The sequence below is a fragment of the Hemibagrus wyckioides genome, linkage group LG01, assembly GCF_019097595.1.
Source record: "Hemibagrus wyckioides isolate EC202008001 linkage group LG01, SWU_Hwy_1.0, whole genome shotgun sequence".
Classification (NCBI taxonomy): domain Eukaryota; kingdom Metazoa; phylum Chordata; class Actinopteri; order Siluriformes; family Bagridae; genus Hemibagrus; species Hemibagrus wyckioides.
In genome coordinates, this window is record NC_080710.1 from 4,990,204 (window position 1) to 5,013,937 (window position 23,734).

The window sequence follows — 23,734 nt, forward strand, 5'->3', positions numbered from 1 at the left end:
TTACACGAATGATATCAAATAATATTTATTATTAGTTCCAGTTTTGCTCCTTACTGTATATTTGATACCATATAATATATATATTTTTTTACATTTCCACAAACATTCCTGTCAGTCAAGACTTTTTATAATAAACTATAAAAAAAGTGTAATAAGTGTGTGATTCTATAGGATTTATTGTCTGTTCGTATTCTTGTTAGAAGTCATTGTCGCTCTCCTCCAGTATCTGAGGGTGCAGTGATCTGGTTGGTCGGTTGTGCGTGGAGGCGGAGCCTTCCAGACTTCTGTTTTCTTCGTCCAGGTCTTCGTTTCCCTCGTCTTCCTCTTCATCATCGTCGTCGTCATCGTCGTCCACGTCGATCTCGCTGTCGTCCGACTGGAAGGAAAGACACAACGGAACACGTGTTGATCAATGCGCTTACTCATAACTACGTTTTGCGACCAAATTTGGCTAACTGGATGTACCGTAAGCTCCGCCCTTTGCAAAATCAGGGAGGGAAGTCTACGTGTTATGTCTACAGCAGGTGATGGAAAGGGAGGACGGTTCACATTCATTCTAGTGCACAGACACAGTAGAGACGTCCAGTGTGCTGTAGGGTTCTTAGGTATGGATTACTAACTACTGCTAGTCCTGTAGTCCTCGATATGGACCGAAGCCTTCTTGCCACACACACACACACACACACACACACACCTGTCGTTTCCTGCGCCTCCGGCCAGCGCCGGGGCGATGCGGTGTATCCTTAACTCTGGGCTAAGTGAACGAGTGTGAATGAGAGAAAGCGCAAAAGTCAGATCATATAGAAAGAAAATGTGGGAGAATAATCTAAATAAATAAACAATGCATTTTTAGAAAACACAACAGAATATATAGTTTGTCCAGACTCACTTCATCCGAGTCTCCTCCCTGCATGTTGCCAATGAGACGTCCACCAGCTCGACCTACAGCAAATAAATAAAGCCAGATTTTTTAAAATGGTCAATTTGTAATGGGACAAAACGGGACTGTTCTTTCGTGAATGGTTTGAACCACACCCGGTTTGGGGTTTAGGTACCTGGTATCTGCGCATTCCGAAGGGGAAATGGTTTGGATGGACGTTCTTCGTCTATGTCACTGTCTGAGCCTTCGTCTTCTGGGATCTCCATGTCGGAGTCTTCCTCTCGCACTGAAACGAGGAAAGGTGACAGGTTAACAGATACTGGTTATAATACTTCTAGGTCTTCTCCTAATCTTCAGCAGTCCAGTGTTGGTGAGTCTGATCCCACTGTATCCTCTGAGTCCTGTTCTTTGCCAGCTAGAGTAGAATCTGTAGTGGTTTTAGCTGTGTTGTGCAATCTGACGTGCTTTTCTGCTCAACATGGCTGTAAAGAATGGTTACTTGAGTTCCTGTAGCATTTCTTTCAGCTTGAATCGATTTGTCCTCTGACTTGAAAAAGGTCTTTCTGCTCTCCTTCTTTCTAGATATTTTTTTCTAGAGACTGCTAGAAAGTAAAAAAAAGTTTCTCAAATATTCAGACCAGACTCTATTGCACCAACAGTCAGGCTACTATACATTACTGTGTGTGGGGAGTGTGTGTGTGTGTGTTTCTACCTCCACTCGTCATGAGTCTCCGGTCTTCCTCACGTAGCTTGTTTTGCATCGTTTTCATGGAATTTTCCATTTCCTAAACAGCACAGAAAAGTATAATCAAATTGTCAAGCAGAGGTTTTGTATCATTCAGAGTGTGTTAATGCATTGTGTAGTAATGATTAATAATGTACACCGATCAGGTATAACATTATGACCACTGACAGGTGAAGTGAATAAGACTGATGATCTCCTCATCATGGCACCTGTTAGTGGGTGGGATATATTGGGCAGCAACTGAACATTTTGTCCTCAAAGTTCATGTGTTAAAAGCAGGAAAAATGGACAAGCATAAGCATTTGAGAGAGTTTGATGAAGGGCCAAATTGTGATGGCTGGACCTCTGGATCAGAGCATCTCCAAACCTGCAGCTCTTGTGGGGTGTTCCTGGTCTGCAGTGGTCAGTATCTATCAAAAATCATGTAACATTTGTGCCAGATACCACAACACACCTTCAGGGAGTCCATGCCTCGATGGGTCAGGGCTGTTTTGGCAGCAAAAGCAGGACCAACACAATATTACGCAGGTGGTCATAATGTTATGCCTGATCGGTGTAGTTTGCTCTGTGGGGTATAAGAACATGTGGTCGCTACGTTGTACCTCAAAGCGATCCTGCTCCAGTCGGTGATACTCTTCCATCTGCTGCTCTAGGGAACACAGGCTGTGGAATTTCTTCACGTACGTCTCATACTGCTTTTGCAGCTCCTCCTCGATCTTCTCGTACTCCTCCATGAATGCTGGCCTGTGTACAGGACCACAATGTCACAATACAAAGTGTATAGATTTGTGACTCTGATATCTGTGTAGATGCACTATTTTTTCTGTTTAGTGTGTGCGTGTGTGTGTGTTACCGAACGCCCTGTAGAGTCTGTAAGCGCTTCTGGTTTCTCTCCAGCTCTTGTTTTTTCTTCTCTATTTTGGCTTCCAGACTCGCCTCATCAGACGCCACGTTATTCAACATCTCCTTGGTCTTCTGCACACTCTCCTACACACACACACACACACACACACACAGCTGTTAGGCTATTAAACTGATATTATATTAGATTAACCTGCTGTGTAGGACATCTGGTATCTGTATATCATGCTCCGTGTACGTGTGTGTACCATGACGTCTTTCACAGCTGCTCGGAGCGCTCTTTCCACCTCCATGATCTCCAGTGGTCTAGCGATGGCAACAGTCCTGTTCTCTCTCAGGTCCTGCTCGCGCCCCAGGAGGTCGTACAGGGCTGCCCCCTTGGCTGTGATCTCAGAGCCAAGCTGACGCACTGCCTTTAAATCTGCTATCTACACACACACACAGGTCAATGTTAAACATGCAAGGAGTAAGGCTTTCATTTTTTTTTCCACACATGGAAATATCTCACCTTGGACGCCAGGGTGAATGTGAATTTGCTGCTGGTGTCGTCGGAGCTGGGCTTGTCGCCGCCTGTCTCGTTGGTCTTCATGGCGTTGTAGAGGACGCTGGTGATTTTCAGCATCTCTTTCACCGCGTAGCCGTCCGCCTGGTACAGACGCTTCAGGTTCACTTTGATATGAGCCTTGGTCGCCTGTAAGGACACAACACATACACACGTTATCTCTTTACCAGTCTCTCCTTTATTGCTGTTAATCAGGCAAGAAAGTGTTCGGGAAAGAAAGTCTTCACATATGTTCCAATTTGTATATTTGTAGAAAGGAAAAATGGATGGAAAAAAATACCATGAATTGAGCCACGGCTTTGATGAAGAACACTCTGTCCGACTCTGTGTCAATGTCACTGGGGATCTCCATCTGTGGCTCATATCTGTGTGAGAAAACAGGATTAAAGAGATATTATAATATATATAATATATTTAAAATTTGTTTAGTATTACACTTTGGTATTGTTGCAAATTGGCATTGAAAACTAGTGGGGAAAAGTGTATTAATAGGATATACACTATATTGCCAAAAGTTTTGGGACACTCCTCCAAATCATTGAATTCAGGTGTTGTTTTTCAGGGGTTGGACTCGGCCCCTCGGTTCAAGTGAAAGGAACGCTTAATGCTTCAGCTTCATACCAAGACATTTTGGACAATTTCATGCTCTTTGTGGGAACAGTTTGGAGATGACCCCTTCCTGCTCCAACATGACTGCAGACCAGTGACCAAAGCAAGGTCCATAAAGACATGGATGAGTGAGTTTGGTGTGGAGGAACTTCACAGAGTCCTGATCTCAACCTGATAGAACACCTTTGGGATGAATTAGAGTGGAAACTGTGAGACAGACCTTCTCGTCCAATCAGTGTCTGACCTCACAAATGTGCTTCTAGAGGAATGGTCAAAAATTCCCATAAACACACTCCTAAACCCTGTGGAAAGCCTTCCCAGAAGAGTTGAAGCTGTTATAGCTACAAAGGGCAGGAGACAACTCCATATTAAATTCACGTGCATGTAAAGGCAGACATCCCAGTTTTGACCTGACTCACAGTGTCCACTGTAATTCATCCCAAAGGTGTTCTATCGCAGGAAAGTCAAGTTCCTCCACACCAAACTGACAGGAAGGGGTCATCCCCAAACTGTTCCCACAAAGTTGGGAGCATAAAATTGTCCAAAATGTCTTGGTATGAAGCTGAAGCATTAAGAGTTCCTTTCACTGGAACTAACGGGCCGAACCCAACCGCTGAAAAACAACACCTGAATTCAATTATTTGGAGGGGTGTCCCAAAACAGTATAGTGTATGTGCCTGTGTGTGCGTTACCTCTTGACAAGCCACAAGAGGATCTCTGCTACCAGAGGAAAATTTGGAGTCCTGAAGTTCTCCATGGAGATCAGGCGAGGGTAGCCGAGTGCACGCATCATCTCTGTAAAATCTGCGAGCGATATAAACACACCCACAGATGAGAAGGTGAGCTAGTTCAGACTAAAAAGACTAAATCACCGGTGCATTGCTCTCTCAGGTTAGAGTCCCACTGTAGGAGTTGAACTGCTGAAAAACATTAAAGTGAAAAAAGACTACCATTTATCATCCCTACAGTGAGAGCTTTTCAGAGTTTGATGCTATTGTTAAGGGATTTTCTCAACTTCTGAGAGTATTTAGGGTTTGGGTTTTACACCAAAGGGGGCAAATACTTATGCAATCACAATATTTTCTTCGTTCATGTATAAAGAATTATGCAAGCTGTTTTGAGTCCACACTGTACTTCAATATAAAGTATTTTTTTCTACATTCATGACATAATAGGTCGACTTTACGTTCAGGTTGTAACAATACAATATGCGGCGGCGGGGGGGGGGCAATACTTATCACTGCAATAACCCACTGAAAAGAAAATAACTGGCTTACTTCTTAGATCTCTGAACGACATGGCTGCTTTCTCCTCTTTTTCTTCCAATGTACATCAACGTCTCCTATGGAACAGATATATATATACACATAATAAAATTAGCTAGCTGCTCAGCCAGATGTTTTTAGTATATAACAAGACCAAGTGTAGCACTAGCTAACCAATCAACATACTGAATTATAATTGCTAGCTATGTTTTTAACATTACTTCATCTGCCTTAATAGCGTCAAGAAATCGTATTAACCCAGTAAAATATTAGGCCATTTGTTGTTTTGCAATGAATCGAATCAAATCTTTGGTTTGTTGTTTATTAGCTTTCCAGCGCCGACATCTTATCTTAGCATCTGCATCTGTATCCGTCACTATAGCAGCCGAGGAGCTACGGAACACCAAGAAGGACAAAACAAGATATCGTACGAAACGCATTTGCATAGCGGTTCTAGAGTAAAACAAAAGTCTTGACCTTGATCGTTCACATTTAACGTTAATAATTCATTCAATAATTAATGAAAGATTTATAATCAATATTCTTATTTATAATGGAGTAATTGAAATAGTTCTTAGTACACTAAACAATAAGGAAATGGCTTTTTCGTTTGTTTTTTATGTTCTAATGTGGCTAATTATTAATCAAACGCTATAGCTGGCAGTTTACCATCATAACAAAGTGCTTGGAATTGAATAAAGACTATTATTTATTTGTTTGTTTAGTTGTTACTGAATATTTTTTCAAAGACTTCTGATTGATGCTTTTTTTACCAGCTAAAATATATTCAAAAACTTTATTACGAAATATCAATGCACAACTAATTATTTCACTATTTATTTTTATCGTTATATTTATTGGACTACATTACCCATTACGTTTGGACTACATTACCCTGGGTGACGTTTCCGGTTTTATGGTTACGTCATGACGCAAGTCAGCGGCGGCGGCTGCAGCGGGAGAAGTTGATTTATCAACAACGGCCGCCTGACAACCGTAAACATCAAATAAACTGCTTTTAAAGTTCATAAATCAACACTTTTCATTTTGTAAATGATTCAGAACTGGACGTGAAGGCTTTAGGGAGTGTGAATGGACGTCATTAAGCAATAAGAAAATGTTTTTAATGCATGTTACAGGTAGCTAGAGGGCTAATTATGTAGAGCAGCAGTCAACAGGCGATGCGTTACTTTCTGCATTAGGACCAGGGATTAATGATGGCTTCCAAAGGTAAACACTCATTTTTCCGTTTCTCAGTTCCTTAATTTATTGACATTATCTAATCAGGGATTTAAGGCTGATCACTAGTTGGGATCTACTGAACTATAAAGTTTAAGCAAAAGGTTTAAATGGACAGTGAAACTGGACAGTGTCTGAATTTCAGTGTCTTTGTTTTCTCCTCCTGATTAATAAAATTTATTGTTGTTATTGTTGTGTATTATTTCTCCGTCCAGTGTGGCAGCATCCTTATGTAAACATATTTAAGCATGTGAAGTTGGATGAATGGAGAAAGGCCAGCAAAGAAGGAGATGTCACAACCTATATGGTAAAAAAAAAAACCCTCTTCTTTACTTCCATATATTTAAAAAATATATATATAATCTATAATATTGCCTTGCAGTCCTAATCTCCACCCATTTTTTTCCTGTGTCACGGTAGGACAAGACGCTCAAGTGCACCGTCTTCCGAATCCGTGGTTCAGTTCCAGCCAGCAACTACATCCTGATTCCCAAAACCAGCAGTCAGTCTCTGGGCCTCACGGGTCGCTACCTGTACCTGCTCTTCAGACCGTGTCCCAATAAAAACTTCGTAGTACACTTGGACGTGGTTGCTGAGGTGAGAGCATTGAGGAAAAGCTTTCCAAGCAGATATCTCCTAATAAATATTTCTCAGAACATAATAAATGCAGTTACCGAAATGTATCCTGACGTATTCAATGATAATCATACTCACACACAGGTTACTATGGTTACTCTTAGTTTTTACAAAACTAAAAATTCCAATAAACTCTTCTTTTGGCTGGAAATACTGTCAGAGAATGATAGATGAGTTGAACAACGTCACAAAGGAAGTGTAACATGACAAGGAGTCATGAATAAAGGTGTTTTATCTTCTCTCTCTCTCTCTCTCTCTCTCTCTCTCTCAGGAAGGTCGTGTGATCCGTGTATCCTTCTCCAACATGTTCAAGGAGTTTAAGTCCACAGCCACATGGCTGCAGTTCCCCTTCCTGTGTGCAGGTGCACCTGACTCTGTTTACGAGAGCACAGCCAAGACCACTAAACACGGTACACACTTTCTAAATATAACATTTGCAAAAATGAACTTATTGAAACTTATTTTCATTTTAACTTAAAATGAAAAATTGAACTTATTCACATCAGTTACTGATCATGACGTCAAACTGGGGGTTAAAATCGGGTACAGCATATATTTGGAAAAATGCCTCAAAGGGCACTATGAGGTGAATAAGTCAACCAGATCATATGTTTTCTCCATACTAGCCATACAAACTACCACACAGTGGATTTTTTATAGCAAATCCTGATGAAAAAAACAGGCCACTGGGCTGGCTCACTACTTGCTGGCTCAGCAGAAATGTTAAAGGCAGATGATAATGCAGCCTTCTTCGCCACCTTATAAAACATGCATATGGTTTTTTACACAGAATTTAAGGCTGTTTTTTTTTCAGTGTTCCCTCCTGGCAGGCTCACCACAAATCCAGCAGCTTTATTATAAGGCAGATAATGCCATTCTTGGCTCTGTTAAAATCATTTGGTGTGTTTTCATGCAGACAAGTTTAAGATAATTTTTCAATTTTCACGCCTTGCTGGCTCACCAGGAGTCTTGTAATAGGCAGATAATGACCTTCTTATTCACATTAAACGCATTGGGGGTGTTCTTACGTAGACCCTGTAAGGCTGAGTATTATTAATATTTACTCCTTGGTATATATAAGCAGATAATAATGCTGATAACAACCTTCTCGGCCATCTTAAAGACATTCTGTGTTGTTATTTAGACCTTTTTAGGCTGGTCTTTTCACTGCCTTCTCCTGGCTGGCTTGCTGCAATTGTAACAGTCTGATTATAATACAAATAATTGCATTATTGGCTGCGTTACAGTCCATAGGTCTTAGAAAACCCATATAGGCTGATTTTCAATGCTCACTCCTGGCTGGCTCACCAGATATGCAGAAGGCATGTAATAATGCAAGAAAAGTGACTTATTTACTTAATATGTGTGGGTGTATTATGAATACACTTTTTAGCCTAGCTTTCAGTCCGGCCTCCTGGCTGGCTCACCTTATATATATCTTGTAGATAATTATAATTGTAATTAAGACAATTATAGGTGACCTGGCTTTCTGTGTTTAAGGTCTGGTGGGCCCAGCCCCAGTGGGTGTCCGCTGGACGTGCCTGATGATGGACCTGCAGTATGTGCTTTCTGTCTACCTGAACAGAACACACAGCCACTTGAAGAGCGTCAAACTGTGTGCCAATATGGCCGTCAAAAATCTGGTCACTAGCGACCTGCTGCTAGACCCAGGTACACACACGTACTCATGTTAAAATGATACGCACAACAATACAGTAATTTCTCTCTGTTTTATTATCACTTTCATGCCATCGTAGGTCTGTCGTTTTCGGAGTTCCGGCAGGCAGGCATGGTGCTGCCTGAGGGAACGGCCCCTATGCCCAGAGACATGTGCTTTCCTGTGCCAAAAGGCAGCAGCTGGAATCAGCTCTATGACTACATCAGGTATGCCACACATCGTCCTGTGCAACAATAGGGGCTTTATTATTTACCCTTTAATGTGCCGCATTTGTAAACACTTGTAACTAAACAAGTTAGTTACTCATGTTACTTATGTTATAGACAGTTTTTAACCTCAACAGCTTCTTATTATTTCCTTTCATGTTCCCGGTATAAAAATCAGCAAGCCCTTAGACTCAATAACCTTCCTGTGTCAGAAAACTAATGTTACAGCTTTACCTCTGACAGTTTACAATGGAGTCTATAAATATTAAGAATAATATCTCCTTCTCGTCCAGCATCGATGTCTGACCTCACAAATTGCGCTTTTAGAGGAATGGTCAAAAATTCCCATAAACACACTCCTAAACCTTGTGGAAAGCCTTCCCAGAAGAGTTGAAGCTGTTATAGCTGCAAGGGTGGGACAACTCCATATTACATTCATGTGCATGTAAAGACAGATTTCCCAGTTCTGACCTGGCTCACAGTCTCCACTCTAATTCATCCCAAAGGTGTTCTGATCCCAGTGGGGTTGAGGTCAGGACTCGCTCATCCATGTCTTTGCTTTGTGCACTGGTGTGCAGTCATGTCGGAACAGGAAGGGGTCATCCCCAAACTGTTCCCAGAAAGTTGGGAGCATGAAATTGTCCAAAATGTCTTGGTATGAAGCTGAAGCATTAAGAGTTCCTTTCACTGGAACTAAGGGGCCGAGCCCAAACCCCTGAATTCAGTGATCTGGAGGGGTGTCCCAAAACTTTTGCCAATCTAGTGTATGTGAGATTAATGCCATGCTATGTATTCTATGTGCAGATTCCCCTCAGACGGTGCAAAAATGCCTTTTGACTCTATACAGAAAGGACAGAGCACTCAAGCCTTAACTCCACGTAAGTGTTGAACTCAAAAACCCACTACTGGTGGATGTGCATGTGTGTGTAGATGTTTACCACATCCTTATTATTGTTCATATATGAACATTTCAAGGTAGATAGTGTCTTACACTTCTTTATAACCTCTCTCTCTCTGTCTCTCTCTCTCTCTCTCTCTCTCTCTCTCTATCTATCTATCTATCTCTAGAAGAACCTCTGGGTGACAAAAGTCCTTATCGAGAGGAGAGCTGCAGTGTGGGCATCAGTAATCCAGTACAGGACCGTGTCTCCCTCATCCAACAGATCACCACACCTAAACCTGTGAGTCTTGACTTCACTTTCTGTTTATATTTCATCAAAACTTAATATGTTCTGTCATTTTACTAGGAATCTGCACATTTGGATCTAAGGCTGAGTGTGTGTGTGTTTCTATGTAGCGTACTGTGCAGCGCCCACTGCTGCACACCTCCAGCCTGCCCGAGCTCACCACGGCACCCTCCGAAGATGGAGACAGCCTCAGATTTACAGGTCGTAGGTCAGAGTGCGAGGAGGAGGAGGGCAGGGTGGTGTGTGATGATGGAGACAGCATACATGTGTACGCTCACTATGAGGATGACTGCATCAGCACCCATTCAACAGACAGTGATGAAGTGGCAGTGAGTCACCCACTGGCATGTGTTTGTGTGTGTGTGTGGTCTTCAGCACTTGTTTATCACAAGTGTGTTTTGTGTCTAGGTGGTCAACGCAGCGGTTCCTCGTCCACTTCCCCTGCCTTCTAGTAAAGCAGCAAAGCAGCAAAGTGTGAGATGCATCGCTTTATAAAAAAACCATCACTAGAAACACTGATGAAGTAAATCTGAGATTAGGATGCTGAATATGTGCCTGATATTGCTTTGTTGAAGTGTGTGTGTGTGTGTGTGTGTGTGTGTCGGTGTGTGTCGTGATCATTGAACAGAAGTTGCACCCTGACCCTATACTGAAGCTGAGCAGAATCATTGGCTTTGGTGGAGCAACAGTGAGATGTGTGAGTAAAAAAAAACACAAATATATTATAATTAAATAAATAATTATGACGAATACAACTGTTTTATTTTTAATATCGTCATATTTATTAATGATCTCTGGTTTATGTAAAATCTATTATTATTATTAATATTATTATTATTGTTATTACATGTACACATTAATCATTAGCAAAATAGTCATTATATTTTTATTATGGTTATTGATCTATTCTTTTTATTTTCGTTGATTATTATAATATAACTCTAAATATTAATTCATTCTAAATCTAAACATCTTTTTCTAATATAGAAATAAGTATAAAAATATTATCTCCTACTATAACTTTTTATTTTAATTATTATTTAAATAGTTTGGAAGGATTGTAAAGTATTAAAGTAATATTTATTACTATTACTTGTATTTAATTATTATAATTGGGGTTTTTTAATTAATTTTTTTAATCAATAATTTTAGGATAATGATATTTAAAAAAACACTTTAGCTGCTGCCAATAGTCAGTGATTTTTATTTTATTCTCTCTCTCTCTCTCTCTCTCTCTCTCTCTCTTTCCCTCTCTGTCTCTCTCTCTTTCCTCTTTTTCTCTCATTCTCTCTCTCTCTCTCTCTCTCTCTCTCTTTCCCTCTCTGTCTCTCTCTCTTTCCTCTTTTTCTCTCATTCTCTCTCTCTCTCTCTCTCTCTCTTTTCTCTCTCTCTCTCTCTCTCTCTCTCTCTCAGGCTGTGTGGGCTTGTGATGGAGAAGAGGTGGTGTATCCGTGTCATGCCATCATCGTCAGTATGAAGATCTCATCTGGTCACCAGCGCTTTTTCATCGGCCACACCAATAAAGTGTGTAACATCACACACACACACACAGACACACTATCATTCTGGGTATCATTAATGCATATACTGTGTGTGTGTGTGTTTGTCAGGTGTCAGCTCTGGCTCTGAACTCCAGCGCTTCTCTCTTGGCGTCAGCTCAGACAGGAACACACTGCCTGGTTCGGCTCTGGAGCTATAGAAAGGGAGAGGCGCTAACCATTATTAGAACTCACACACACTCGCTGCACTCACTCAGGTACACACACACACACACACACACACTATAGATGTCTTGTTTAAGCTTACTGAAACATGTTTTCCTGTGTGTCCAGTTTGTCCTGTAGCGGCGGGGTCCTGTGTGGAGTGGGCAAAGACAGCCATAACAAAACTGTAAGTGATGCATCACATCAATCAAACACTGTCTTTCTTAAGAAACCATAAATTCCATAAGTACCTGAACTGTTGATCCAAGGAGATCAGGGGACTAGTGAGCAACTAATTAGTACGATTCATGTAGATTCATCTAAATTTCTGCAGCAAAGTATTTTATGGAGGATTGAATGATTTAAAATGGTGTGTGTGTGTGTAGACAGTTGTGGTGTGGAACACACAGCGTGTTCTGAAAGGAGGTGTTGTCTCAGTTGTGGCCAAAGCTCACACAGACGTCGACATCCACACCATGAAGACAACGTTTTTTGATGACACACGGTACAAATACTCTCTCACACACACACTCTTTCTTTCTCTCTCTCTCTCTCTCTCTCTCTCTCACACACACACTCTCTCTCTTTCTTTCCTCCCTCTCTCTCTCTCTCTCTCTCTCTCTCTCACACACACACACACACACACACTCTCTCTTTCTTTCTTCTCTCTCTCTCTCTCTTTCTCTCTCTCTCTTTCTTTCTTCTCTCTCTCTCTCTCATCCATCATGCAAATAAACACTATGTACAAACAGGATAAACTCAAACATAAATACACACACAGACACACACACACACACACATAAATGCACACTTCTTACACAGTTCCTCCTCATCCACACTATGTACATAATCTTGGTAATCTAGATATGCTAAAGAAACACACACCCCCCCCCACCCTTGGGGAATACCTTTCTTCCTAAATTGGCAGACCCGCTTAAATAGGGAAACCTTTTCATTGTACAGTTCTACACTGAAGCCTTAGACCAATCCAAATCTCCCAGTGATGTTTCACTAACATTCCAAATGTAATAGATAACTCAATGGTTATCTTGTACATGTACACACATTCCTGTATCTCCATTAACATGGCTGATTTTTTTCCTAGCATGGTATCCTGTGGCATGGGCAACGTGCGCTTATGGCGTGTACGCGGCAGCTCTTTGCGCTCATGCCCCGTCAACCTGGGACAGTATCACAGCCTGGAGTTCACCGACCTCGCCTTCGAGCAGGGACACGCCCCGGGACGACAGCCGGACGAGCGCACCCTGTGAGGACATACACTCACATGCTTCAGTACCGTTATTGTTATAATGATTGTGTTGTAATCATTGTGTGGGTGTGGGTTTCACAGATTTGTTAGCAGTAGAAGTGGCCACATCCTGGAGATTGACTATGTCTCAGTGACGATTCTAAACATCAGGAGGCTCCTCCCATCTCAGCAAAGCCACGCTCACTGCAGAGAGAAGCAGACCTTCAGTACAGGTGAGGTGTTGATCAATGATTTACGCTAAATGTCAATGGAAGGTTGCTATAAGAATATTAATACATGTGTGTGTGTGTGTGTGTGTGTTTAGGGCCAGGTATTGCAGTGAACAGTATTAGTGTGTGCAGCGCGTTCTGTGCCACAGGATCAGAGGATGGCTTCCTGCGTCTCTGGCCTCTGGACTTCTCCTCGGTCTTCCTGGAGGCGGGTCAGTAACAGCTGTCATCTCTCACATCGACACTCATTTAAATTCTACAGGAAATAACTTTTCATTTTGTTTTGCATATGTTTGTGTTTAGAACATGAAGGGCCGGTCAGTCTGGTGTGTGTATCTTCTGACGGTCTGAGCGTCATGGCAGCCACCAGGACAGGAAACCTCGGGTATCTGGACGTCAGTAGCCGTGGTTACCGCACTCTGATGAGGTCACACACGGATGCAGTGTTGGGCTTCAGTGTGGACAGAACACGGCGCCAGATCACCACGGCATCTCGCGACGGGACAGTCCGTATCTGGGACATGGACTCGGCTCAGCAGGTTTGTTTCTATCCATTTATTGTTCCTGTGTTTCTGTGTTGTAATCGAAGATGACCTGTCTTTCTCTGTGTAGCTGTATGACTTCGTATCAGATGATCATAATGACACCCCATCCTCAGTGGCATTCCATCCCAGGATGCCTGTCTTCGCTTGTGGCTCCAGCTCTGGGACCGTCCGAGTGTTTGACATCACTACGTCCAGCATTTTAGCAGAACACAGGTACACAGAGTAGTGTTTTTTATTGTGAACACACACCTCCCTTGCAGTGTGATTGCATTCATTATACTTCCTGTGTTTTGTGGTGTTTCAGACAGCACCGGGGTGCAGTGGTGGGCCTGGTGTTTTCTCCAGATGGTGAACACCTGTACAGTGCTGGCTCTCTGGGATACCTTGCTCTCTATAAAGCTTCCCAACCAGAATATACCGTCCACCGCGTACTAGGTTAGTTACCGGATGTGAGAATGCCTGCTCTTATGGCATGAATAGACTTTTGCATGGCTAATGCTGGTGTTAATTCTGCTGTAAAGGTAACATGGTTGCACGAGGTACGGATCGAGGCCCGGATGCTTTGGCTGTGAGTTCGGATAGTAAGCGGCTGGCATTTGTCGGTCCCACAGAATACACCGTAACCATCGCGGATGCGCATTCGCTCGATGAGGTACACCTAACTGTTAATTAACAAAACATTCAAAAACGGAAAATAAAAGGTCTTTGCATTTCCCCTTAAGGAGCACCTTTTTATGGGTCCAAGCACCAAAAGTTGTGGTTTTTATCATATAACATTTGTTGACTTCAGTTATTACGTGTGGATGTGAGCGTGTTGGATGTCGAGAGCACCACACTGGATTCGGCGTTAAAGGTGTGTTTCTCCCCGTCCGCCCTGCGCCACCTGCTCGTCACCACGTCGGCCAATAAGATCCTGTGGATCAACAAAAACACAGGAAAGCTACTGAGAGAGGTTAGAAAGATGTGTAGTGCTTATTTATTTGTTCATTTTGACACTCCATATTATAACTACGTAGAATATACACTAAAAGCAGAAGTGTGCCTTCATTGTCGTCCCCTCCTTACTGTTATTTGTGTATACAGGTATCCGAGGTGCAGAAGGATCAGTGCGCTTCATTGTCTGTCAGTGAAGATGGACGCTATCTGCTCACTGCTGGACACAATGTGGTGAAAGTCTGGGATTACAACATGAAACTGGATGTCAAGTCGCAGGTGTGTGTGTATGTCAATAATTGTTTTTTTATGAAAGGTGCCAATAATTGTGGAGGATCCTGTATTGTCATAGTATAACCCTCAGCACCTGCTTAAGGAAAGGAAAGCATCTAATAGTAAGGGGAGGGAAAAAAAACTCTATATGTGTGTATTACAGGTATTCATCGGTCATTCAGAGCCCATTAGACAGGTGAGCTTCACCCCTGACCAGATGGGCGTGGTTTCAGTAGGTGATGCCATTTTTTTCTGGGACTTCCTGGCCCATCCACAGGAGATTCCTTCCTGCAGGTAAGTTCCCTGAACTGATTAAACAGTCTCAGATGTATGATCTCACTTTATTGTAAGTTTTTGTTCTCTCTCATTTTTTCCCCCAGTGTCAGATCACCGGTATCCGCTGTCTCTGATCCTAGAGCAGGGAAAAACCAGAACAGCTCTCCTTCTAAGCCAGGTAAATATATTCGGCTAGGTTTTATAAATCTTAAGAGGGGGAATAAGAAGAAAGGCTGGTGAAGGAATAATTGTTTACAGGCATTCACAATCACCAGATTCACTCATCTGACTCGTTCAGAATTACCAGACTCTCTCTCTCTTTCACACACACAACTGTCACACACACACACACACACTCACCTGACTCACTCGCACACCTGACTCACTCACTTTGAATCACATTTTTTGCATTAAATTTACTTTTTTGGATTCCTTCAGTGGCTGTGAAACACAACGAGGTGGAGTTTAATGGAAGGTTTTCCAGTGGGATGCCTCGACAGGTGGCGCCTCTTCCTTACTCGCCTCCGCCCATTTTAGACGTGATCACCAGACAGAAGACAGGGCATGAAGGTAAGTGAGGTACTTTCATCCCTAGGAGTTTGTCACTATCTGTGTTTGTGAGTCACATTATGCTCCACACGCTGCAGAATCCTCAGCTTGATGTCTTTTTTAGGACACTACATCAAAATAATACACTATTAGCAAATAAGGTGTGATTTCAGATGTACTCTATCTCTTCTGGAGCAGATTCCTCTTTCCTGTCGCTCACTGAAGAGGTGCAACCCGGCCCCGATCGTTCCCCTGCTCCTAGACACGCCTCTTTCCTGCGGGTCACTGAAAAGGGCGGGGCTGTAAAATCAGTCATTGCTCCAGCCAATAAGATCACGTCGGAGGAAAATGAAGAGGGGAAGAAGCCGATTCGTCCGGACTGTTACAAACACTTTACGCCTCGTTACAAAACATCTACACTTGACCCGGTACACAGTATGGTCACTTTTGCATTGAAGCTCAATATCTCTCTGACTCAGTAACTGACTTTCCTTCACTTTTCTTTCAGAGCGCTGTAACTCCACCTCCAGGACAAGAAGACCTCACCCTCAAGGCTGTGATTGGTTACAATGGCAATGGACGAAGCAACATGGTTTGGAATCCAGACACAGGTGAACATATCTGACCATACTTTGTGGTTGAGCCTCAAGAGATAATAGATATATAGAGTAGCAATAGAATAGTTTTAACCTGGCCTAGCGCAAGGATAATGTAATATTGTGCAATATTTTCTGCACAGCATTTTCTTCTCTGGAGCTTGTTACTGTGTGTTGACTATGCATGACGTATGTCTGTGTTCCTGAAGGGCTGTTTGTGTACTCCTGTGGGTGTGTGGTGGTGCTGGAGAATCTCCACAACGGTTCTCAGAGACACTGGCTCGGGCACAGCGAGGAGATCTCGACCCTCGCCGTAACACACGATGCACAGGTGCTGCTCATTTTTTTTTAATCAGCTCATATAAAGATCTGCGAATGCGTTGTCTGGAATGACTTTGTAGTAACAAAACAAATAATCAACATTTCCGATGTAGACAGTGGCCTCTGCGTCAGGAGGCGGGGCTCAGTCCAAGAGCCTCATCTGCATATGGAACGTTAAAGACGGATCACGCAGAAATAGCATTTTGTACCACAAGGGCTCGGTGCAGAGTCTGGCTTTCTCCAGAGACGACCTGTACTTTCTGTCCGCAGGTGGGTCACTTCTTATCCAGTTTGTGAATGAAAGATATTTATTTAAACGGGGATGTGATGCGGAGTCACTGTGGTGTGTGCAGGTGATTTTGAGGAGTCGACAGTGGCACTGTGGAGCACGCACTCATTTGAGCTGCTCTGTTCAGTCAAATCGAGCGTCCCTCTGCATGAGGCGGCGTTCTGCCCCAGTAGCGCTAGCCAACTGGCGTATGTCGGCTCCGGCGTCGTCTTTTTCTGCTACATACACACCCGCGGCCGTGGAGCGGAACTGCAGGTATGCACATGCTGAGACAACACCTACTTCACTAGGCCACACCTCCTTTACTGAAACTAACCCTACTACTACTCCTAGATCCAATCCGTGAGTTTGCCAGAGGAGATCGGCGAAGCTGAGGTCACATCACTTTGTTACAACACTAACTTCATCCTGTACACCGGGACGAACCGTGGGCGCGTGTGTGTGTGGGACTGCAATACACAGCGCTGCTTCATGACCTGGGAGGCTGACGACGGTGAAATCGGTAAGAGAAACATCTCAGTGTCTGTATACATCAGAAAAATCATCCAGTGTGTTTCAAATATCTATCTATACTTTTTGTGTAGGTGTGTTGCTGTGTCGTGGTAACAGACTGCTGATGGGAAGTAACAGTAAGAAGTTGAAACTTTGGTCAGTGACTGCTGTGCAAAATCTCAGACCTTCAAGCACCAAGACAAGCAGACAGGACAGGTAAGGAAATAGGTTTTTATTTTCTCACTAGTTCACCAGAGAGCCCTATGACATTAACTCTAGTTGGGTTTCACCCCCAGCTTCATTTGTTCACACATTTACTAACACGTTTGTATTAAAGCAGCCAGCATGTCTGATCTGTTGTGTTTTTACCTGTCAATCAGCAGCCCTCAGGTTCTCCTCGAGCAGGAGATGGTGCTGGACGGCACAGTGGTGAGTGCAGCGTTTGATGACGTCATGGACATAGGAATTGTGGGTACAACTGCAGGAACGTTGTGGTACATAAACTGGACAGACAACACTAGTATACGTTTAATCAGTGGCCATAAGAGCAAGGTACACACACACACACACACACACGACTTGGATATGAAAGGCACTGCATCATTATTGCTGACCTGTGTAGGTGAACGGAGTGGTATGTAGCCCAGACGAGCGTCACTTTGTCACCTGTGGGGCAGATGGAAGTGTTAGAGTGTGGGCGTTGCCTAGCAACGAGCTGCTGGTCCAGTTTCAGGTGCTCAACCAGGTATATAAACTAGCTGATCGATCATTATCTACCAGTCTAATATTATTGAACAGAGCCTGTAATAGTCAGGAGTATAGCTGTAGTGTGTTTCTTTTAGAGCTGCGAGTGTGTGTGTTGGAGTCCAGCAGCAGGAGCGTGTGAGCTCGGGTCAGTTGGGCGCGTGGCTGGAGGCTACAGCGACGGCTCCGTGCGGATCTTCGGCGTAGCTTCGGCCGAGATGGAGCTCAAACTGCAGCCTCCTCACCACGGCGCTGTGAGCGCACTGCAGTACTCACACCACGGTGAGCTCAAGTCCACATCAAACGTTTATCGATACGCTCATTCTCGTTACTATAGTAACACCTTGTAACTGGTGCACAACCCCATGGAAAGGTGTGTGTGTGTGTGTGTTGTAACTGGTGCACAACCCCATGGAAAGGTGTGTGTGTGTGTGTGTTGTAACTGGTGCACAACCCCATGGAAAGGTGTGTGTGTGTTGTAACTGGTGCACAACCCCATGGAAAGGTGTGTGTGTGTGTGTGTTGTAACTGGTGCACAACCCCATGGAAAGGTGTGTGTGTGTGTGTGTTGTGACTGGTGCACAACCCCATGGAAAGGTGTGTGTGTGTGTGTGTTGTGACTGGTGCACAACCCCATGGAAAGGTGTGTGTGTGTGTGTTGTAACTGGTGCACAACCCCATGGAAAGGTGTGTGTGTGTTGTAACTGGTGCACAACCCCATGGAAAGGTGTGTGTGTGTGTGTGTGTGTTGTAACTGGTGCACAACCCCATGGAAAGGTGTGTGTGTGTGTGTGTGTTGTAACTGGTGCACAACCCCATGGAAAGGTGTGTGTGTGTGTGTGTTGTAACTGGTGCACAACCCCATGGAAAGGTGTGTGTGTGTTGTAACTGGTGCACAACCCCATGGAAAGGTGTGTGTGTGTGTGTGTTGTAACTGGTGCACAACCCCATGGAAAGGTGTGTGTGTGTTGTAACTGGTGCACAACCCCATGGAAAGGTGTGTGTGTGTGTGTGTGTTGTGACTGGTGCACAACCCCATGGAAAGGTGTGTGTGTGTGTGTGTTGTGACTGGTGCACAACCCCATGGAAAGGTGTGTGTGTGTGTGTTGTAACTGGTGCACAACCCCATGGAAAGGTGTGTGTGTGTTGTAACTGGTGCACAACCCCATGGAAAGGTGTGTGTGTGTGTGTTGTAACTGATGCACAACCCCATGGAAAGGTGTGTGTGTGTTGTAACTGGTGCACAACCCTACGGAAAAGGTTTGTGTGTTGATCGTCTGAATTGTTTGCAGGTGAGGTGCTGCTCTCAGGAGGACAAGATGGCGTCATTGCAGTCAGCAGCCCGTCAACTGGAGTCTCTTTACGCATCATCAATGACCACAAGGGGGCACTGGTCAGCGCTATACAATGCACAAGCAAACAGGTTAAAGTCTGAGGCCACTGTTCTGTAGTGTAGGAAGTGTGTTTAAAAATCAAATTTCTTGTCCTGATTCATTTCATTAAAAAAATTGCAGTATAAGGAGTACGGTCTGGAGGGCAACGAGCTCTGGCTGGCTGTTAGCTCTGACCGCCGTGTCAGCATCTGGGCGTCTGATTGGGCAAAGGACAAATGCGAGCTGCTGGATTGGTTGACGTTTCCCGCTCCCGCTCCTCAGGTGACCAGCGCAAGTGCTTTCCTGTTATCATACTAATGTGTGTGTGTGTGTGTGTGTGTGCGTGCTGTCTTCTATCCGATAACTGACTTGATTGACTAAGGGTTTTTCTTTGCCCTGACCAATCAGGATGCAGCGAGTTTGCCACCCAGTCTGGCAGCGTTCAGCCCCACAGAGAGGGGAATAGTTGTTTACACAGGATATGCTGCGGAGAAAGAGCTCATCTTCTACTGCCTGAAAAAGAAACAGGTACACACACACACACACACAGGTAATGTTAGACTATATTTCCTTTACTATCGTTAACATTTTTGTCCGCCTCGATTGGTGCCAGGTGATGAGGACGGTGTCTCTCACTGACTGGGCTCTGTCTCTCAGTCTGTGTTTCAGAGGAAGACTGCTGGCTGTCGGATCAAACCGTGAGTCACGTGTACCTGCACGTGTTACATCACTGTATCATTACACACTTCTGGCACTTTTGTGTTGTTAGTAACGTAAGCTCATAACTCTAGTCTCTTCAATGAATTAACTACATGTTGATGTGTGTGTGTGTGTGTTGCAGAGCATGTGCTGAAGCTCATTAACTCCTCCAGCGGCCGTTTCCAGGATTTCACGTGGCACAGCGACTCCGTACACCACTGCAGCTTCAGCCAGTCAGGAACACAGCTGTTCACTACGGCACATGGTGAAGTCTTCCTGTGGAGCCTAAAAGGCCTGTGACACACACACACACACACACACAAATGGTATCTCAAATAAGGTGCTCTAGACTTTACAAGCTAAACACTAACACACACATAAGCCTTTAAAGAGTCCCTACACAATTACCACACACACACACACACACTGTAGACTTATTGCGTGAGATCTAGCCTGGACTTTTGTTATTAGTTTTTTCCCGTTTAAATCCAACAAATCAGATTCTTTGCCTCTCAGCATGTGTGTGTTTAGTTACTTCTGCAGTTTTATTGTCTTTAGTTGAAGTTCTAACTTATGAAAATGTTTGAACATGCTGTTTTATGTTTTTACATAAATGTTATTAAAAAAATGTTCTGAACACAACCCTGCTTGTTTTCCTCACAGATACGAACATACCTGCATTACAAATTTTCATACAGTGCCTTGCATAAGTATTTGCCCCCCCCCCTACAGATACACATTGTGTACATTCTGAGACACAGAGAGAGAACTTAAGAAAATATTAATGCAAAAGTTTCAACAAAAAAATAAACACAATAAATAATAATTATTAAAAATATTTAAATATGTTGAATGAATAAATTCTAAAAAAAAATATTTGGGTATTCAGATTTTTAGGAACAAACAGTAACAACAAAATAATACAAACATTTGTAGTATATAGAATTAATAAATTATATATATAAAAAAAACTTGGGTACTCAGATTTTTAGGAACAAACTACAAGATGATTATAATAATCTTTTAAAACCTTTTTTAATGTTTTTATTTATTTGTTTGTTTATTTATATATTTACAATTAAACCATCCCAGACAGATATTCAGATTTCATTAGGAATAAACTACAAGATCATTATAATAATATTTTACTATTTAATATTTTTTTATATTAATATTTTTTTAATATTGTTTGTTTAACCCAGACATGGTTTAATTAATAATTGGTCAAAAAAAAATTGTACATTAAGATTTGATTAGGAACAAACTACAAGATTGTTATAACAATTTTTAAAAACTTTATATTTGTATATAAACTACAATATAATTATAATAATTTTTGAAAAACTTTATTTATACATTTAAACCATCCCAAATATGTTTTTTAAACAGTGTTTGCTTTAAAAATTAATTACAGAGTTGAGATGAATAAAAGTTAAGGGTTTATTTTAGCAAGTGTGCAAACTGTGATTAACTAGCAGGGCTGTACTGTGTGTTGAGAGGGAAAAAAAGAATAAAAAATATGTATTAATTTTCCTCTTCACATCATCTTCAGTAAATTTAGACCATGCATGGACCATCCCATCATGTGAGGGGGTCGTGTGTGGAATATACCAAATATTTCATAGGGGGTGAAAGTTCAGCTAAAAGCATTGAAGCTGATTTTCCTTTATAACCTATAATGGCGTAGTCATGGTAAGTGGGATGTTTTTAAGGATTAATAACATTAATAGAAGAAGAGAGATTTCTGGAGATTATATTTCAAGGTTGTCATGGAGACCTTACGTCTTATTAAAGTTTTGTTAATGTTGCCGACAAATAATAACCTATCCCCTTTCTTTGAGCTTCAGCGTGATACGAGACAGGGGTGCCCTCTGTCACCCCTTCTCTTTGCTGTGGCTATTGAACCATTGGCTATCACATTAAGGGAGAATATCAATATTAAATGTATCTCTCGTGGGGGTGTGGAACACAAAGTTATGCTGATGACATGCTGCTTTTCATATCCGATCCTTTTCATAGCCTACCAAAACTTGTGGAAAGACTTTGGTGAAATATCTGGCTATAAGGTTAATCTACAAAAAAGTGAAATGATGCCAATTAAAAACAATATTGCACAATTTCCTGTTTCAGTCCCCTTTAAGATCAGTCCCAGAAAAATTTAATACCTGGGGATTTGGGTAACGCATGACCATGCCAATCTGTACAAGGCTAATTATCAGCTTCTACTTTCCAAAATAAAATTAGATCTTGAACGATGGGACTTGCTACCTCTCTCCTTGGGTAGAAGAATAAACACCATTAAAATGAATCTGTTTCCAAAATTCCTATACCTATTTCAGTGTCTTCCAATCTTTCTAACAAAATTATTTTTTAATAACATAAGTAGTCAAATTTCACAACCACGTATTAAACAAAGCATTCTACAGAGGCCTCGTGAATCAGGAGGAATGGCACTTCCAAACTTTCTTTATTATTACTGGGCTGCTAATGTGAGGGCAATGTTATTCTGGGTGAAGTATGATGAAAATCCTCCCATCTGGGTAGCTATAGAAGCAGCATCAACATCTCTCTTATCATTATTATGTGCTAAATTGCCACAAAAATAGCCCACATCCTGTTTTACCTCAAACCCTCTAGTTATACACTCAGTTAAAATCTGGAATCAGTTTCGGTGTCATTTCGAGCTTATTGATCTATCTCTGATAGCACCACTGAATGGGCACTGTATGTTTGCTCCGTCCTATACAGATAATGTTTTCAGGGTATGGTTAAAATATGGTGTTGTATCATTATATGATCTTTATATTGACAATATCTTTGGCTCATTCGAACAACTTGTACAAAAGTTTAACATTCCCAGGACACATTTTTATAGGTATCTACAGCTGAGGAACTTTATTTCCCGTAACTCTGACTCTTTTCCTTTGTCTCCTCCTCCATCCCTCTTAGATTTTGTGTATAGATGTAAACCAGATGCTAAACAGATGATTAGTGTTGTATATAAGTTATTAAACACAAGTAATTCAGCCACATTAGATGCACTTAAAGGTAAATGGGAACAAGAACAAATTTCAGATAAACTTTGGCAAAAGATAATACATAGAGTTTACTCATCATCAGTCTGCCTTAAACACACAGTAGTTCAATTTAAAATTGTCCACCGGCTTCACTGGTCTAAGGTAAAACTAGACCAGGGTTTGATCCCACATGTGACCGATGTAAGCAGGAAGCAGCTACGATATTGCATATGCTCTGGACATGCCCAGTTATATCATTTTTGGAGTTTTATTTTTGATACTTTTTCAAAAATATGCCAAATACCATTAAATCCGTCCCCATTCATTGCACTTTTCGGTGTTGACTCAAGTGGTGCTCGCCTGAGTGACGCCCAGGCCAATATGATAGCCTTTAGCTCCCTTCTTGCTAGGAGAATGATCTTGTTTAAGTGGAAGGAGCCGTTGCCACCACTGGGTGCTCACTGGATCAAAGAGGTCTTGTATTTTACTCATCTAAAAAAAAGATTTGTTATTCCATAAAGGGATCCACTCAGGAATTTTATGATGTCTGGCAACCATTTAAGAGCCACTTTGAAAA

The 23,734-nt window shown here is 42.3% G+C and overlaps 2 protein-coding genes across 5 annotated transcripts; one reads left to right on the forward strand and one right to left on the reverse strand.

The window, feature by feature from the left end:
• Positions 1-41: 41 nt before the first annotated feature.
• Positions 42-5,314, reverse strand: cluap1 (clusterin associated protein 1). Its single transcript, XM_058394448.1, has 12 exons — positions 5,181-5,314; positions 4,935-4,999; positions 4,350-4,461; positions 3,329-3,413; positions 2,995-3,177; positions 2,735-2,914; positions 2,479-2,612; positions 2,228-2,369; positions 1,593-1,665; positions 1,056-1,166; positions 890-942; positions 42-376 (listed from the first exon to the last, which is right to left on the reverse strand). Exons 2-12 carry the CDS (start codon positions 4,954-4,956, stop codon positions 197-199), a joined length of 1,275 nt encoding a protein of 424 aa, XP_058250431.1. The 5' UTR covers positions 4,957-4,999; positions 5,181-5,314; the 3' UTR covers positions 42-196.
• A 236-nt stretch (positions 5,315-5,550) lies between these two features.
• On the forward strand, positions 5,551-20,767 carry wdr90 (WD repeat domain 90). Of its 4 annotated transcripts, none has more exons than XM_058394393.1 (42): positions 5,555-6,152; positions 6,377-6,468; positions 6,582-6,758; positions 7,069-7,207; positions 8,298-8,468; positions 8,555-8,681; positions 9,486-9,559; positions 9,750-9,862; positions 9,979-10,197; positions 10,277-10,342; positions 10,497-10,565; positions 11,282-11,392; positions 11,479-11,624; positions 11,701-11,758; positions 11,958-12,076; positions 12,677-12,838; positions 12,923-13,053; positions 13,146-13,262; positions 13,354-13,589; positions 13,663-13,808; positions 13,900-14,030; positions 14,117-14,247; positions 14,386-14,547; positions 14,679-14,807; positions 14,965-15,095; positions 15,182-15,255; positions 15,516-15,647; positions 15,825-16,054; positions 16,135-16,237; positions 16,432-16,553; positions 16,657-16,813; positions 16,897-17,087; positions 17,166-17,334; positions 17,417-17,540; positions 17,708-17,876; positions 17,947-18,069; positions 18,167-18,350; positions 19,361-19,491; positions 19,583-19,723; positions 19,850-19,969; positions 20,055-20,139; positions 20,283-20,767. In XM_058394393.1, exons 1-42 carry the CDS (start codon positions 6,137-6,139, stop codon positions 20,438-20,440), a joined length of 5,586 nt encoding a protein of 1,861 aa, XP_058250376.1. In that variant the 5' UTR covers positions 5,555-6,136; the 3' UTR covers positions 20,441-20,767. The 4 variants fall into 4 exon arrangements, with proteins under 4 accessions (XP_058250383.1, XP_058250392.1, XP_058250376.1 ...); XM_058394383.1 differs by having other exon boundaries at positions 5,557-6,152; positions 17,705-17,876; positions 20,283-20,766; XM_058394400.1 differs by lacking the exons at positions 17,947-18,069; positions 18,167-18,350; positions 20,055-20,139; positions 20,283-20,767 and having other exon boundaries at positions 5,551-6,152; positions 17,705-17,753.
• The last annotated feature ends 2,967 nt before the right edge of the window (positions 20,768-23,734 follow it).